Here is a 16,978-nt window from a genome sequence, read left to right on the forward strand (position 1 = left end):
TTGACCGCATTGAGGTTTATTGGTGTTCGCTTTCTTAGGTCCCACCACAGCATTTCAGTCAGACTGAGCTCTGGTTTAGATCATTAAAACTCTTATTTTCCCCACGTTTTACCAGTATGTTATGGACTTACTGCTTTATTTAGGGCGTTTGTCCTGTTGGTCATCCAAAGTGATGAAACCGCTGCACTGAAAACCTCCTGGCATTACAAAGTCCATATTCTTTATATGGGAGACTTCTGCATATGTTTCAGCGAACTGCAGTTCCCATGCTTATTCAGTGTTGGAGTTTGCACAGAACATACCCCTCATTAAAAGTGCTTCTGATGTTGCAAACATCAAGTGCTCTTCCCACAACAAGCCAAGGCCACACAAGGAAAAATGAAAAGGTTTGGAAGCTCCGGTGAAGTGAGAGAAACCGCATCGGTGAAAGGAGGAGCAGGAAGACCGTGGGAGGAGGGCCGGCTCAACCGGAGTGTGTTAATTTGTATCTGGTGCTGTGAAGTCTGAGGGGAGGGCTGCATTAGAAAGCGGTGGTCCGTGGAGAAACGGGGAGGGGGGAGTCGGGTTTCAGACCCAGTCCCGATGCACTGAAGCTGCCTTTGTTTGACTGGAAACCAGAGGGAGAGCAAGAGTGAGGAGGAGGAGGAGGAGAAGAAGAAGTTTTTAGCTTGGAGGGAGTGAAAGAGCGACAGAGTGGGCTCCATCTCTCTCTCTGTCACCACCAAATAAATGAAAAGGGAAACTTTAGTGTGGATTTAAGCTCTCCATCAGTGAAGATGGCTTCATGGTAAATGAAACACGACATATTTTCTGGGAATAAGTTGATTTGAAATGGCATTAGTTGGTTTTCTTATTCTCTGGATGTGCTTTCGTGCAGCATTCCTCCCTGGTTCTTTGGATTATCTCTCCTCGCTCTCCTATGCTGCCATCACTCCTCTGCCTATCAGCTGCTGGACGGTATGTACACTCTCTCTGCTACTGGAAAAAGTTCGCATTTTACCCTGCTGGTGGAGGAACTACAGATTCAGAAGTTTGCTTTTGTAAAAAGTAGACTTTACTTTTTTGGGAGAACTGTTTTGTTTGTGCTTTGGAACTTGAATTGACACTATGAACATTTATATAACAGAAGAATTACAAAAACCATGCAGAGGTGTTAGTTTACACAAATTCAGATTTTTTGTTTTTGCATAATCTCACCAAAAAACTCAGTTTTCCTTCTCTGAAACCACCTCATGTAGTTTTAATTGAAGGTGTTAAAACTTTCTGCACATCTTGGGTGGTTTGAAGGGACAGACCATTTAGAGAGATTTAGAGATCTCTGAGGATCCAAATTTGGACTGGTTTTGGTCTCACTGCACAAAGCAAAGATTTGCAATGGAAAAAGTGTGTGGATGGTAAAACAAAGCCTTCATCAAGCTCTGGAAAGTTTGCACTTCATCGGTTGGAGCTTCAGCCCTGACAGCAGGGTGAATGATGAAGCACCTTTTAGTGCGGCTGTTTTATGAGGTTTTTAATTATTTATGAGCTGATGTGAGAATGTCTCCATACTCCTGAGAACTTCACTGCTTTAAACCCAACACCCTGACAATGGAGAGCGTGACGACATTCCTGGCAGTGATGTTTTGATAACATGCTGATGGACTTTTTGAGCCAAGTGTTGAAAAGTCTGAAATCCATTGCTTTTAAAGAGGCATTTAAAGGAGCAGTTTTAAGTAAAATATGCTTTTTTCAGCTTTACATTCCCTCATCAAAAACAAATCTTGGTTCTTTCATGCATGTTTGAGAAATCCTTTAATCTCCAGAGCAACTATTGAGTTGTGCAAAACGCCTGTGTGGACATAGCCCCGCCTTCAAGGACGCAGCTCCTCTTCAGAGTCGCAGTTTCTGAGCTTCCACCTTACAGAGCAGCCCTCCCTCACTCAGCTCCTACAGACTAGCACGCAGCAATTAGCAAACACCTGGTGGAACTGCGCATCTTCTCAGCTCATTATAGGAGCTGCTTCTCAGTTAAATGCTGATAAAAACATTTTTAAAGGTTTAATAGGGAATCCATAAAGTTACATTTAATTTACTGATTTAAGTTATATTTGATATGTATAGCATTTTGACAACATCTATAGTTAGCATAGTTACTTGATTGTGCCATAAAGTAGCACTATGCTCCTGGAAAATATAATACTGCCACTTGAAGATTTCTTCTGCAGGATGCTTGAACTCTGGTTTCAGAACGTTTTCTGCAAACTCGCAGTGTGTCTTGACTCTGTTGGTTTAATCTGGGTTTAATTATTTTCCCAGCTCCTGCTTTCGGAGTGTTTTCATAGCTGAAGACACGTTTCAAACCTCGAGCGGTTGATCACTTCAACATGTTCCCAATTAAGATTGAAAGAAGCACACATAGCGAAACCCGACAATGAGCTTCATTGTGTGAATAAGGTTGGAGAAGATGATGCTGAGTCCATCATGGCTAATACGCCGTCATCACTTTCATCACCAGTCAGGAATCCACATCGACATTTTGTAGTTTTTTTTTTTTGTTCGGCTATTTTGACCTTAGACCTCTGATGTCACAGAAGCGCCATTGTCCAGAACTAGTCAGATGATTGTAGGGTCTCATTAGTCGAACCGTCCATCTGATATGTTTTACTAAGCACCAGTCAGGCTGGAGCTTTCAACAACTGGAGGCACTTTGAAAATAACTTTGGCTTAAATTTTGAGATGATCGGAATTTGATCTCTAGAAAGAAATTTTGTTCTGTTAAAGCTACACAAATCAATGCATCTCATAATGTTTACAGTGATGGAGAACTCAAACACATCACTGTTTGAAAAAGTACAAGACAAAATGCACTCTAGTAAAACTTGCTCTTAAATATCCTTTCAATTACTGAAGGTAAAAGAAGTTTAACAGCAATAAGCACATTCTAGTAAATAAAATTTTTATTTCCCGGCCGCATTTTCATAACAAAAGTCTCCTTTGGAATCAGTTTACCCCAATAAGTCACAGATTACTTTTAAACTAGTAAGCAGATTGAAAAAAACAAACATAATGTGACATAAATATAACACATTATGACCCCGAAACTGAGCTACTTTCTAGCATTAAAAATTCACTCCCCATAACCCTACTGGTGAAACACGATAGTGTTAGCATCATGCTGTGGGCGCATTGCTGTAAAAACGTTTGCCAGGCTTTGTGTAGTTGTATGTAAAGTTGCAGTGTAAGACCTCAGGGTCCAGTTTCCGTCTCTACAGATGTTGGGTTGGAGCGGTGGCTCCACTGTCAGGCTGTTTGTCTGTTAGCCATATTTATAATCCACTGCCATGATTCCAATGTTTCTTCAAGACGGAGAGGGAGGGGAAAAAGTGAAGTGTGTGTATGCGCGTGTGTGTGCTGGAGTATGCAGGCTGGCTTTCCAGAGAAGGCACCAGGGACAAATATTTCCAGGCTGCATGCTGTAAATACTCCTAAAAACAGAACTGTCACCACAGCAACATTCCCATTTCTGGGCTTCATTTTTGAGAACAAGGTGGTATAATGATTTCCCTTTGTTGGTAAAAAGAGCAAATAGTTTCCTACAGGTTTGTCTGTTAGCAGCTTATCCTGCAGGACATTTTCCCTGAAAGTTCTGGCTTTAATTTTGACACAACTGTACATTCAGACAGGACTGCTGCATGTTTTGATTCATTAATGGCCTGATTTTACTGAGTTTATAAGGAAATCAAATGATCAGTTTGGAAACAAACAGCAACAAACAGTATAAGAGAATCATGACAAATAAACATATGCAATATATTAACAAGAGAATAAAGCCTTTTATTGGTATGCACAAACCAAAAATGTATATGTGGGATGTTTTTGCAGTTTGGTGTCAACATGAACCCATATAAAACGATAAAATCATTTGTTTATGGGAAGCCATTAAAGTGTCCCGTTGCTTTGAATCTCCATTAATGCAGACAAACCCTCTCTTTAGCGGCCGTACACACCTACACTGGCCAAACGCATAAGCAGCAACGGTGATGCTCTCCATCTGCTCTGCACATGATAATTATTTCCAAATGATGATGATGATGATAATTATCTGGGACACTGAGGATGCTGTTGGTTTGTGGGGAAAATGAAAAATATGTTGCGGTTGTTGGTGTTGAGGTGGTTACCCTCAGCTGATGAGACCATTATGATGTGTATAATGAGGAAACTATTTGTGTGTGCGCGGTGGAGGGCCTTCGTGTCACTTGGAAGTGACGTACCTCATCTAATGCCCAGATGTCTTGTAAAAGAATGAGTCAGGGTATTTGTTTTAAATGCTAACTGCAGTCAACTGCAGTCTGAGTCGATTTAGTTGAAGGAATTATGCACAACAGCCACAATATGTTATAAATATGTTTCCCCAAGTTATATGTGAAATAATCTGACAGTGGAACTAGTACTTCTTTTTTTTTTTACCAATATTTAGGAACTTTTGACTTAAAACAAGCTGAAAAGTTCCTTGCAAATGGGTTTTATTTTAAGATATTTGAAGCAGAAACTTGACCAAAAATAGTTGCTAGGATTTTATTTTTGCACGTAATGTGTATTTTTAAAATCTTTCCCTGTGAACTGAGCATTAATGCGTTTCATAAAAATTAAGGGTATCAGTAATTATGATGCTGGGTGATTGTGCAGATGCAAAAAAAATCTAAACATTTTTCTTTTCTTCTCTGTATGAACTTCCTGAAATGAAGAGTTGGATTTTTTTAGTTTGTGTCTGTGTAAGATTTATGCTGCAGCAGTAAAAGCTAAATTTATTTCCAGGCTTTTTGCACATCTCTATGGGGACACCAATCAATATGGAGGGCAATTTAAAGCAAGAGTTTAACTACCTTTTAGGCTTGTTATCAATTCTTTAATAGCCTGTAAATCACTCATGATTCAGGAGTAATGGAGAAAAAATAATCATGTTTAAGACAAGTAGGTCAAAGAATCCTGAAGAGCAGAGCAGGGAAACATGTCTGTGGTCATTCACATTAAAATCATGCATATCCAAAGATATCAATAATAATATAATGTTTATTTTAAAATGGATCTTCCTGCAGTGCAAACGGAGGTTTGTGAGACAGAATTTGGATGCACCACTGAGACATTTTTAAAATGAGAGCAATCTGCTGCCGTTAGCTTTGCTGTCCGTTAGCTTTGCTGTCCAGTGAGGTTGAGATGGCGATCAGGCTTAAGTCGCAGATTTTGGTGTTTTTGGCCGTCAATGTCAGAGTTGAATCCAGATGTTTGCATGCGCTGAATAGAAAGATGCATCTTTGTTTTCTCACAATTTGCAGTTAAACCAGACACATATAATGTGAGAATATATCAGAGTTATTTATTAATGTCTTCGAAAACAGACATTTTCTCACTTTTTGTTGACATTGCTTTGAACTGCATGACCTTGGACAAATGTTCTGGGTTTCCTTCCACAAGTTTCTCACAGTTCAGACCCATTCCTCATGACAGAACTGGTGCAACTGGGTCAAGTTTGGAGTTTGCCTCCCCTAACTGCTCTATCAGATGGAGGTCAGGACACCAAAACACCTTAACTTGTTCACAAAGATGAACCAGACTTTTGCAGCTCCATGATTCTATTCCTAACGATTTATTTTGATCAGAAATTATTGTGTTGCATCCACAGGCGAGCCTCTAGTTTAATCAAATGTATAATTAATCTATTCGAAGTAGCCAAAGCCATCTAATTGTTTGAAGAGACAGTAATCATCCTGTGTGTAAACTTCTGGTTTTAGCAAAATGCTAACAACTACCAAAACCTCCATCTGAATAAATACCCCATTAAGAGTTAAGCTTTTTGATTTAAAACCTTGTGAGTTTAATTCAGATGAAAACAGAAACTGATGTTACTGCCAACTTGAAGCAGTTTTTGGTTCTTTCACATTCAGGCTTGAATCATTTCACTGTTTATCTGTTTGCTTGGGGAAGGTTTGCAGATGTGGTTTTACTCCCCTCGTGTTTCTTTGCTTTTGTTGTGACAACTTGCGTCTGGATTTTAGCCTTCTTGTCATAAAACAGACCAACACTGCAAGCTTTTTTGAACTGTAATAGATTCATAATGTGATTTACATGACCTGGTTTAGGAAACCGCGAAGCAAAAAGTAGTAAGTTATTGAAAATTTAGTTGCTGATTATCTGATTTAGACAAGCACAGATGATGCAGAAGGTGATGAAAACTTTTCCCATTAAACAGCTGAAAGCCCTGCATTAATTGTAGTAATCAGTAAAGTTCTCAGTAAAAGATTCAGCAGTTTAGTGCTCACTAGATTTAGGAGAAAAAGTGTTTCCATTCTCATCCATGTGGTCATGATTGCTTTTTGGCAGCAGTTTTGATGTAGGTCATCTGGAAAGCTGGCCTGCAGAATCGAATCCAGAGAAAAGTCCAACTATGATTTCATGAATAAGCAACAATTTAAAAAAAAAGGAAGAGAAAGAAAGCCACTCGAGGCTTTTATAGGCTGAATTTCCCCCTGTGTTCTTGTTTCCATCCTCAATTCATGACATAATACACAACCGAGTCAGAATCCATCCAGTTTCTACTGAAAACGCTGCAGATTTTAGAGGAAAACGCGTCACATTGAACTGAACTCTGAGCACCGAAGCTGAAACAAAATACAAGAGATTGGAGGAAGTGAAGTCAGATGTTTCCGAATGTCTCTTTGTTTTATAAACTTTAATTTTCATGTCAAACACGAAATTCATAACAAATCAGTCAAACCCTTTTATATATGATCTCTTACAGTTTGTTTATAATAAAACATCTTTCAAGTAATAAATGTCCATAAAACACAAAATCAGCTCTTTTAAATATTTCTTTAATGCAGAGTTCAGTCATGTTTGCTGCTTTAGAGCTTATTAAATATTTAATAATATTCCCTTGACAATTTTTTCTTTTTGTTTTTGTCTTTAAGAGACTGAGTCAAAGAATTGTGGTTTTTGACTTTCTTCAGTCGACAAGCTCAAACAAAATCAAGATGTTTTGTATTTGTGTATTCCAGGCACAACATTTAGAGCTGTAATTTTTCCAGCACAAAACAGACAAAGACCTATTAGCATAAAAGTGAAAATGTGTTTTCTCTCTAAATGCTAAATTACTTGTTGGACTCTCAGTCAGAAGAGTCACTATTTTGTTTTTTAAATCGCTATAATGTTCCTCGTAAATGAGTTTTGTCTTATTTCAAATGTAGTAAAATGTTTGCAGTAGAAACTAAACCAAAATAATTGGTAAAATTTTGTGTTTTTGCAGAGAAACATGAAAGAAAATAGACTTTTTTTGACACTTTTCAGTGGGAATGTACCAGTGAAACTCCACACCGATGTGAAATCCGACCAATTAAGTTGATTTTCAAAAGAAAACTAACATGACTAAAAATGCAGACACCTGCTTCTCAGTGACAAAATGATCTGAAATGTAAAAACCAATCAAGACCACCATCAAACACGAACAGCCAAACTTGTCCTGGACAGGAAGAAGTCACTATTTTAGGCCAGTTTGACAGATTTCTACTCAAAAGCATGAAACCGGACGACAAACACAGGATGTGGTAATTATAGGAAGGTTGGCGCAGAGAGGGTAAAGGTGTGACGCCACATGTCGCCCTGACCTCCTTTTCCTTTGACCTAAAACTCTGGAAGGTGGTCGTAAAGGGATCAGAGGAAACCCTGCGACTCGTAAAAGCTTCACGCGTTAAATGGTTGTTGGGTTGAATCTGTAATTTCCTCAGATGGCTTATCTGCACTTAATTTCTTCTCTTTTTATCATAACATCCATAAACAACTCAAAACTTGGAATATTAAGGAGTTTTCCTACTAAAAGAAGCTTTTTTACAGGATGCTGCTTTCATCTCCTGAGCTTTTGAAATCAAGCAAACTCACCAGAAAAGCACAAAGTCAAATTTCTAGTGAAAATATCTTAGTACTAAGATGTTTGCACTACAAATTAGACCACAGATACTTGGTAAGATTTTGTGTTTTTTTCAGTGACAGACTATGGCTTTAAATCATGTGTTTCTCTGTAAAAACAATAAAATTGCTGACTAAAGACTCTTTACAGAGTGATACCAGTAGTTTAAACGTGACGCTGGTATTCCTTACTCCCAGATGAGTAATCCAACCAACATTCCCGATCTGTTGAGGGTTTCCTTTCCACAATAAGCATTGTGTTTCCAAGCTGTGAATTTGCTGCACATGTACATTCCTCCTTAAAGAAAACCTGGTTATAGATTTGATCTTGTGACATTTTTTTTCTTCGCCGCCATGCTTCCAGTGTTTTCCTTCGCGATCAAATGCCTGCAGAGAGAGAAATAAGTCCCAGACCAGCTGGAACAATGCATCTGGGGGAAAATGTGTCAAAAGGCAAAGTCCTGCTGAGTGAAGACTGAAGTGGAGGGAATGAGAGCAAAGTTGGTGGTGATGCAGCATCTGCAGTCTGACTAGAATTTATTTAGGCTCACCAAACAATTTTGAAGATAATCTAGAAATCAGGCATGTTTAAAATAATGATTTTGACACATCTCTAATTACTTTTTTGTTAAATTATAAATTGATGATTAACCATAGTTCTTAGAAAGTGGAGTTTAAGCTCAGGAGCTGCAAAAGTCAAGAAATCAGTTTTGCTACAAAATGATTCACATTGCAAAAACAAAACCTTACCAAGTGTTTGTGCTCTGGTTTCTTCTTGGGAAATGAACATCAAGTGTTTTTGGATTTCATCTATTCACAAGCGGTTGTATCAATTAACTATTTTATTGTCCTACCAAATCATTTCTTGTCTGAACTGATTGATCACTCAGGAATCAGCTTGTTTTCTGAAATAGTCCCATGGCGATAAACAATATATTTGTCAAAATGTGAGAATTTCTGGGATGAAAAATCACCTGATGGCATCAAACCTCAAGACATGGAACTTGTTCTTTTTTTTAATCAGTTCTTTGCAGCATCAAATGAAGCCAAGTGTTTAAGAGGTGAAAGTTTAGTATTGCCGCTGCGTTATTCATATTAAAAGCTCTCAGTTTCATGTCCATTTTTTGCAGATGAGGCTTTGATCTGAGAGTCAATTAAACGGTCATAAATGTTATGTTTATATTAGTTGACATTCAGCAATACGTCTATATCTTCTGCTTATTCGCGCCAGTTGTAGTTAATTTCCATTATCGTCGTAAGGAAGATCTTTTGTTCTTGTCTAGATTATTTATCGATCACTCTTTCTTTCCTTTGTCTGTATTTTGTGCCTTTTGTTTCCACAGGAAACCTTAACTTTGGTTTCACACCTGACTACCTTGAAGTTCCTGACTGAGCTGGGTCATAAGATCGTTGCCCACACAACAGAACCTTTAACCTTTGAGCTTTGAGCTCCTCACAGTTTGCTGCGATGCAGTTTGGAGCTGCGTCTCCTGTCTCTGTGATGGACGACTTCTGGACAAACAAAGTCTCAAGTTTAAAACTTTTCACCACAGAAACTCTTAACTACAGATTTTTCTTGCTTGTCGTGTCTTTCCTGATGTCAGATTGATATTTGACTGTAACAGAAAACGTCGGGTAACTTTTCTTCTTCTTAGAGGAATCAGCGCTGATATGTGGTTGACAGAAATCAGGTTTTTTCTCTTCAAACTGGCAGGTGGGCTTACTAATGCAGGCTGTTTTATGTGTACTGTCAGCTGGCCTGCAGCTGTGGTTCCCAAACGTCTCAGGAATAAGCTAATTTACAACCTGGTCTTAATTTACCTCATTGTTTCGCCACAGCTGGCAGATAAACGTCAACAAACATCTGTCTGATTTCTCTCTTCACCTCCTTTGCAGCCAACATTCACTGCTTAGAAATCAATGAAAATTAGTTCAAATCTTTAAATGCAATTTTTTAAAACAGTAATTGAAGGAATACAATTGTCAAACTTGTTACACTGCAAAAACACAAAACCTTACCATATTTTTGTCTTGCACAAATATCTTGGTATGCTTGAAATACAGCAAAACTGTCAAAACTTGCTGAAAAGTTACTTAAAAGTTAAAAGTTTTGTTTCAATTCAAGTATACTATACTAAGATATTTGGATTAGAAACTAGACAAAAATAGTTGGAAAAATTTTGTGGATTTGAGGTGTAACTTTAAATTTGTTTTTGGAAAATTATTTCCATTTAGATTAAATAAAAAAGGAATCAGTCAGACAGAGAAATTAAATACTATAACTCACATTATTGACGTATTTTCAAAGAGTTGTTGAAGAAATCTGAAGAGGTTTCTATCTGAAAACTGCTAATTGATGACAGTATTATGACTATTATAACATGGTAACAGCTCAAATTGCCCTGGATGACACCGTCAGCTGTTGGCAGGCGCTGCTAATCCACTTCCTTTGCTTTTGCCGCTCCTGTCTGTTGTTTTGGCGGGAAATCCAGATTTGTTGGATTTGTTGTTAAGGTACGATTAGCTTTTGAAATACTAAACAGTTGCACTAGTTTGTCAAAACTGCACCTTGTTTAAAAGGTGTTTTGACAAACTATGTGCAAATTATAATTAATTTAATTGAATTTTTGTTGATTTACACAAAAAGGTAAACATTTTTTAGAAATTATTCATTTTTTGCGATACAATTCATGCATTTTAACAGGGTTGTGTAAACTACTTTGTGAAAGACATGTAGGGGAGTGAACATGTTTCACCAAACAGTCAGTATAGACCTGTTGTTATTCAAGCTGATTAGTTTGTCTTCTGCACAAATGGGACCCAAATGGATCCCATTTGGAGTTTCTGTTGAGGAGAATTAAAATGTAAATAAGCACCAAACTGCAGCCTTGAACTGTAACTCTCAGCCAAATAGAGAATAAAACCAGAAAAGGACTTGGAGCCATTTTGTCTATCAGAGGAAAAATGATGTTGTGTGATTGGATGCTCTTCTGAAGCTCACTGGCTTTAGTTGAAAAACATCAATGACTGATTGCATTGTTCTAGAAATGCTCTACAGTTTCCATCCCACATTAAAGTATTAAAAGAACTAGACAGAAAGAAAGATGACGCACACACTCTGTCTCTTCATAATCAGGCTGTATTTCATTGGTTTCTCTGTGTATCCATCACACACCTCAATCCTTGCAATCTTCTTCTGACCCAGAGTGAACTTCTGTATGCCATAACTTTTTCACAAATCTGTGGAAAGTCAGAAAATATGAACAACTTGACTGCAAGCATATAAAAACAAACAAATGCGTGTTATATTAGAATGGGTCACTCTGGTCCAACCGAAACAGCCCCGACCTCATCCGAACCGCGTTAGAAATGTGTGGAAGTTCATGTTTTATATCTAACAGACAGGGGTGTAAGAGATGGGGGCACGTCTGGGGACGAAATGTCAAACAGCCCCCTTTCACTAATTTCTTAAAATGGATAAAATTGGTGTCTATCCACAGTATTTGTGCTCGTTTGTGCAAAAGAAAATTTGTTTGTGCTGCTGTCATTTAAAAAATATAAAAAAATAAAGTCTCAAGAATTCAACCAACTCCCCACCAACAACATTGGTGCTAATGTGCTACGTTTGGGAACATTGACATCTTTAAAATGACAGTGGCACAAACGTTTGACACCGATTTTGTCAGATTTGAAGAAATGTCTGGGGGATCAGCTTCACTCAGGTGTGGATCGCCTCTCCACACGCTTCACTGTTTGTGTCAGAATAATGATCAATGAACCAGCAAGAAACAACAAATTTTGCACATTTTCTCTACGCGGCATGTTGAGTCATCCTGGTGTTTGTACCATTAACATCATTAACAAGGTGTTTACGTATATAACGGCATGAAGCTTGGCAATAAACGAAGGTTTTTGGAAAAACATGGTGGGCAGCAGAACGGCTGTATCAGGAAAATAGAGTCTTAAATGAAACGCAAGATTGAAATGTTTGTGTTATTGTGTGTTTTCTCTGGCAGGCTGAGCAGTGTCTTTGCCACAGGGCATTTTTAAATGTCTGCATTTTTAAACCGCAGATGTTTGTTTTCTGATTAGATATTTGTAAAAATGCCAAGAGATTTCTGTGGCCAGCAAATTTTTGTGCAGTCGTCCCAAAATTGTCTTTTGCATCAGTTGTTTCAGACTAAATTAAGTCCAATCTACACATCGGGAGTTTGGCCCTGTTTTTGTTTAAGCAATGTCTCTTTATCGTCTAGTTTTTGACCTGGTGGGAGAAGTGAACCGATACTTTTGGAGAATGTGCTTGTATGAGGAAACTTTTACTTATTCAGCATGCAGCGCTGCCTCTCAAAACTCTCACATTGGCAGCAAATTGAGAACTTTGCTCCAACTTTCTCCTCAGCAATTTAAAGCAAACTGGGAAACCACTTTGGTTTTCATTTGTTGTTTAACATGAGCTAAATGTTAGATTTAATGCTTATCTTAGCACAGAAAAAACAGATTTATACTCCAGATTCAGTGTATCTGAAACTTTTAAGAGTAGAAACCAGAGAAAGAAGGAGTTATGGTCACTTATTGCTTGCTTGAGGTTTTTGTGCAGAAGTGCTTAACTCCATAGTGAGCAAACAGAGAAACCGCAAATGTTTTTGGTTGGGTGTCATGAGTGATTGTTTCCTATGAAGTTTCCAGTTTAAATGCTAAAGGCTATCCCCACTCTTAGGGGAAGAGAACATGTCCTACTTTAATCACTTTGTCCTCTTTTGTACCTCAACATCTGTAATAAGCAATTTATTTCAAATTTCGTTGAAGTTGACCAGAAATGTGGAGTGACGGAAGTCAGGAACACAGCAAAAAGTTGCTAATGAGTGTTGACATAACAATGATCTCAAGTCTTGTTGCATAACCCAATGCATGTCCAAGATTAAAGTAGTATCAATTAAAATTTCAGTTCATAATTTGAAGGTTTATGAATTGATTGAGTTGGTTGAGGGGAGTAACTTGAAGCCTTAACAAACTGGAACCCCATGGAAGGATTTAAAAGCTCTTTACATACAGCTCAGTCAGCCTGTAATATCCCACAGCTAATAATTGACTGGTAGTGACACAAATTGTAATTGAAAACATTAAAATTCTGGCAGAATTTGGGTTAGCATTGGAATTTCTGCACCAGTTCTGACTAGCGTTTTCATGCTGAGGCCATTTTTTCTTAAAATTTATGCTCAAAGAGATGTGGTACTTAAAATATAGTTCTTTCTCTTCAGTTTGCCTTCAGTTTGAGGCACACAAGATGCCGCCCTGGACAGTCAGCTAATGTTCTGTGCACTTTCTGGATGAAAAATAAACCGCTAAAATATAAACCGCTCTACAAAACGCATCATTCACTCCGTAGTGGACTACTGTGTTTAGTGAAGGACCGATGCTCTCATTATTTCGGTCTGGCAGAAAGAATCTCTGGAGAACCCGAACCCGGTCCTTTGATGTTTATGATCTCATACAAACTGTCTTGATTTTTACTGTCAGTCCAATCAGTTTATGCCTTCACCGGTACTTCCCATGCAGGTGGTTTTGTCTTCCAAACATGTGTTATCAATTTGCAAGGATTATCATGACAAAGTATTGGCGTTCACACTTCTTCATTTAAAAAGGTCATATACTGAGCACATAAAAGGCTGGAAGCAGTTTGAGTTAGAACAGATCTGGAAATCATTTATATAAATGGCACTGCTGCACAAAGTTGACAAAGGTTTCTTTTAGCATATTAAAAACAAAAACACAAACGTAAGCTTTTGTTGTAAGTTCTGAAGTTTTCATTTTATGTGGTGAAGCAACCGCAGTCGGTTTCTTTTTATGTAAATTATTGAGATTATAGAGTCTGTCAAAGCACCGGTACAAGAGTTTCACGGACCTGACTACCTGCGTAATCCTCTTCTTTGTTTTAAGAGCTTCTGTTTGCAACAAGGGAAGCCAACTTCCAAATCTGGAAGCCTTTTACCCCCATGCAGAAACTCACACTGATAGTTACACCAGCCGAATGAATCACTGAGCTGTAAAATTTTTCTTTTGGTTCAAATTACTTCGGCATTAGCTCCGTAAATCACACAGCTCCTTCTGTACAGGACTGGATGTTTTTATTAATCAGCTCATGTGAGGGGAAAAATTCATGGTTGGGATTTAAGTGTTTTTACGCTCTCATATTGCAAGGAATCTAATGTGGCAATAGGTAAAATATTAAACTTTTACTTGACAATGCAGCTTAAATTGAAGGTTAGAGCAAAGTCTAGACAGGAAGTAGTTATACTAAAGGGCAAAGTGATGAATTATCTTGAAAATTTTAAATAATCTTGAATCTTTTCCCATTTATTTACATTGTGACGGTTTGTGTGATAGATGAACACATGTGAAAGCCTACTGGGGGTTCTTTACACTTTTGCCAGTTATATGTAACAACTATTTTCCATTTTTATTAATTCTTTTTACACAAAAACTAAAAAGCCGATGGGTGTTTGTAAAACCCATCTGCTAGCCTATAGTATCTAACGTGTGTTATCTGTGCACGATAAACAACATGGCTACATCCAGGTGGCATTTGATTTAAATTTCTAAAAACTAAGCAGCTTTTACAACTGAAATGTTTCTCAAATAAAGTCTATTGTTAGATTGTGGACATTGATCAGTCCCTCCAGAATTTCTCAATTTTATTTTTGAATATTTTTTGCCATAAAAATCTAAACTTTTCTGATGCTAATTTAGAAATATTTGCAAGAAATGTTGCAATATTTGCACTTAGAAATGTGACTTTCTATTATTCACAAATAAGTGCAGAAGTAAAATATACCGCCCCCTGCAGGTGGGAGTTGGCATTACTTAAAACCAATGTTTTTGGCTATTTCTCTGAAAAATTTTCAATGAACTCTGTTACGCAGAAGCACAAAAAATGTATGCAATTTGTTGATTTTGCATTAATTTTCATGACCGCAGTAAAACTTATTATTGACGAATGGAATTTGGCAGTAAACAGATAAAACCCACTTTGATTTGATTAATCTTACAATATTTAAGTGCACAACTGTTGATCTTCACGGTTATATTCATGCAATACCTCTGGAGTCTTGAGGGCCATATAAAAAGCCAGATCAGATTTGGACCCTGGGCCTTGTGTTCAAGGCCCACGTGTGCTTTAAGAAGTACAGTTTTGAGAGTTGAACTCCAGGCAGTTCTGGGTCTTCATGCTGTCATGAAGGGAAAACCCCTCCAAAGAGAGACATCCTGAATGACTCCAGTGTATCCACAATTCTGTGGACCACAGGTGAGTCTGAACAGAGATGGACTAGTAATTTGAGATCTTTGCCTTTTAGTTGAACTCCCTTTTTTGTTTTTTCCCCAACACAGACTTCTTAGAGTTCCACTTCTCCATATATCTGTTGCTGCATCCTGTCACCCTGTCTGAACAAGACACTTTAACGCCTCCACTTTGATCCAGATGAAAGCATTCTTACTTTTATTTTGCACCACAAACTGAATCTGTAACAAGGCCAAGGCTGATGGGTTTTTGTTGGTCTTTTATCCTTGCATGTGCAGATAAGACAAATTTCTCTGTCCATTAGTCCTCTTTAGAGGCTCTAAAAAAACAATCACATTGGTTGTACAATTCACCCTCACCTGGGTCGTCCAGGCTGGTTAAGCCTCTTTAAACACTGACAATAAAGTGGTGTCCCATTTGAGTTGGTGAATGGACCGAACAGCCAGTGTTTTGGCCCCGATCTTCAACTGAGGCGAACCTCTCAGAGCGTGGAGCCAAACAGATGATATTACTCAGATCCTCCCCTGTCTCTGCAGAAACACTTGGGATAAGTTTCAGGAGCTTTCGTCACTGTGATGAAAGCAAATATGGCAAACTTTCTGCTGCCCAGGGAAAATTACTTAAAAGGAATTTTTTTGTGTGTGTGTGACTTGATAAGCTGCGTTCATCTGTCGGTTACACCTGACTTTATTTTTTATTTTTCCGTTACTTTTTAAAAATCACAGCACACAACACATGGTGGTCTTTTAGTACTTGCCTCAGGTTTTTATTCACACTTTAAAACACAAACCCTTAGCTTTGATTCCAAGGTTGAACTTGAAAGGTTTTTAAACTTCTTTGGATTGTAATGAACAATGGGCCGGTTCTGCAGAACTGTAGGCCATGATCCTTTTGACACTTTGGTCCCTACAGCTGGTTAAACATGGCTTGGTGTGAGCAAAAACAAGGTTGTTTGCACAGCCTCGCGACATCCGACCTTTACGCACAGCCTCTTTCAACATCAGTTGTGCTGATTTACTTAAAAGTGTCACAACAAACAGCTTTAGAAAAGATGCAAAAACCATTTGTGCTTTTTATTTTTCAGTTTTTGATACAATTTACGAAGGGGGCAGATTGTTTAGAGTAAAATCAGAGAGTTTGAGCCTCTTGTGGTATTTTTTTTTAGCAATAACTAAAGCTCTACTTGTTTTATTATCCATCTGGTAGATTAAATGGAGCATCTGAAATGAGAAGGTAATGTCTTGTTTGGCGATTTGTTAAAGGAACTATGAGATCTTATGAACAGGTCTTCATGCTCCTTAAGATGAGAGATTTTATCCATCGTGTCCAGAAAGAGGTCATGGAGCCATTTGTTTAAAAAGTTTTAAATGTTTAACTTTTCAAACTTTAAAAATTCTAGGGTTTTTTTTTTCTAAAAAATGTCTGAGATCCTTGATGGAAATTTACTTCTCCTTTGTGTTTTTTTTTTTTTACCTACAATCACCGTGATTCTGCCGTGGATAACGTCGGTATCAGGGTCTCTTAATGACATCTTCAGAGTTAAAAAAGGAGAAAAAAATTCAAATATTTTGTCTTACAAGGGTGATATTGTCCTGTTGCTGCTGTGGCCTGCTGAGAGGCACGCTTCAGGAAGGCAAATGTGAATCCTGCAGAGGCTTTGAACAGTGTTTTAGTGAAGGTGGACAGGAGGAACCACTTGGCACCACTAACCTGACCGCCTGAACTATTTGGCTTTTCGCCCTCAGC

The 16,978-nt window shown here is 38.0% G+C and overlaps 1 protein-coding gene across 2 annotated transcripts in view; it reads left to right on the forward strand.

Annotated features, from left to right (window-relative positions):
• The first annotated feature begins 596 nt into the window (after positions 1–596).
• Positions 597–16,978, forward strand: part of LOC129378880 (collagen alpha-1(XVIII) chain-like) — a 50,105-nt gene continuing 33,723 nt past the window's right edge. For both annotated transcript variants that reach the window (XM_055059379.1, XM_055059380.1), the window contains exons 1-2: positions 597–787; positions 878–957. In XM_055059379.1, the coding sequence (XP_054915354.1) occupies positions 777–787; positions 878–957 (91 nt within the window). In that variant the 5' untranslated portion in view covers positions 597–776. The remainder of the gene's footprint in view (positions 788–877; positions 958–16,978) is intronic.

This window comes from Poeciliopsis prolifica, unplaced genomic scaffold (assembly GCF_027474105.1).
Source record: "Poeciliopsis prolifica strain line A6 unplaced genomic scaffold, Auburn_PproV2 SCAFFOLD054, whole genome shotgun sequence".
Classification (NCBI taxonomy): Eukaryota; Metazoa; Chordata; class Actinopteri; order Cyprinodontiformes; family Poeciliidae; genus Poeciliopsis; species Poeciliopsis prolifica.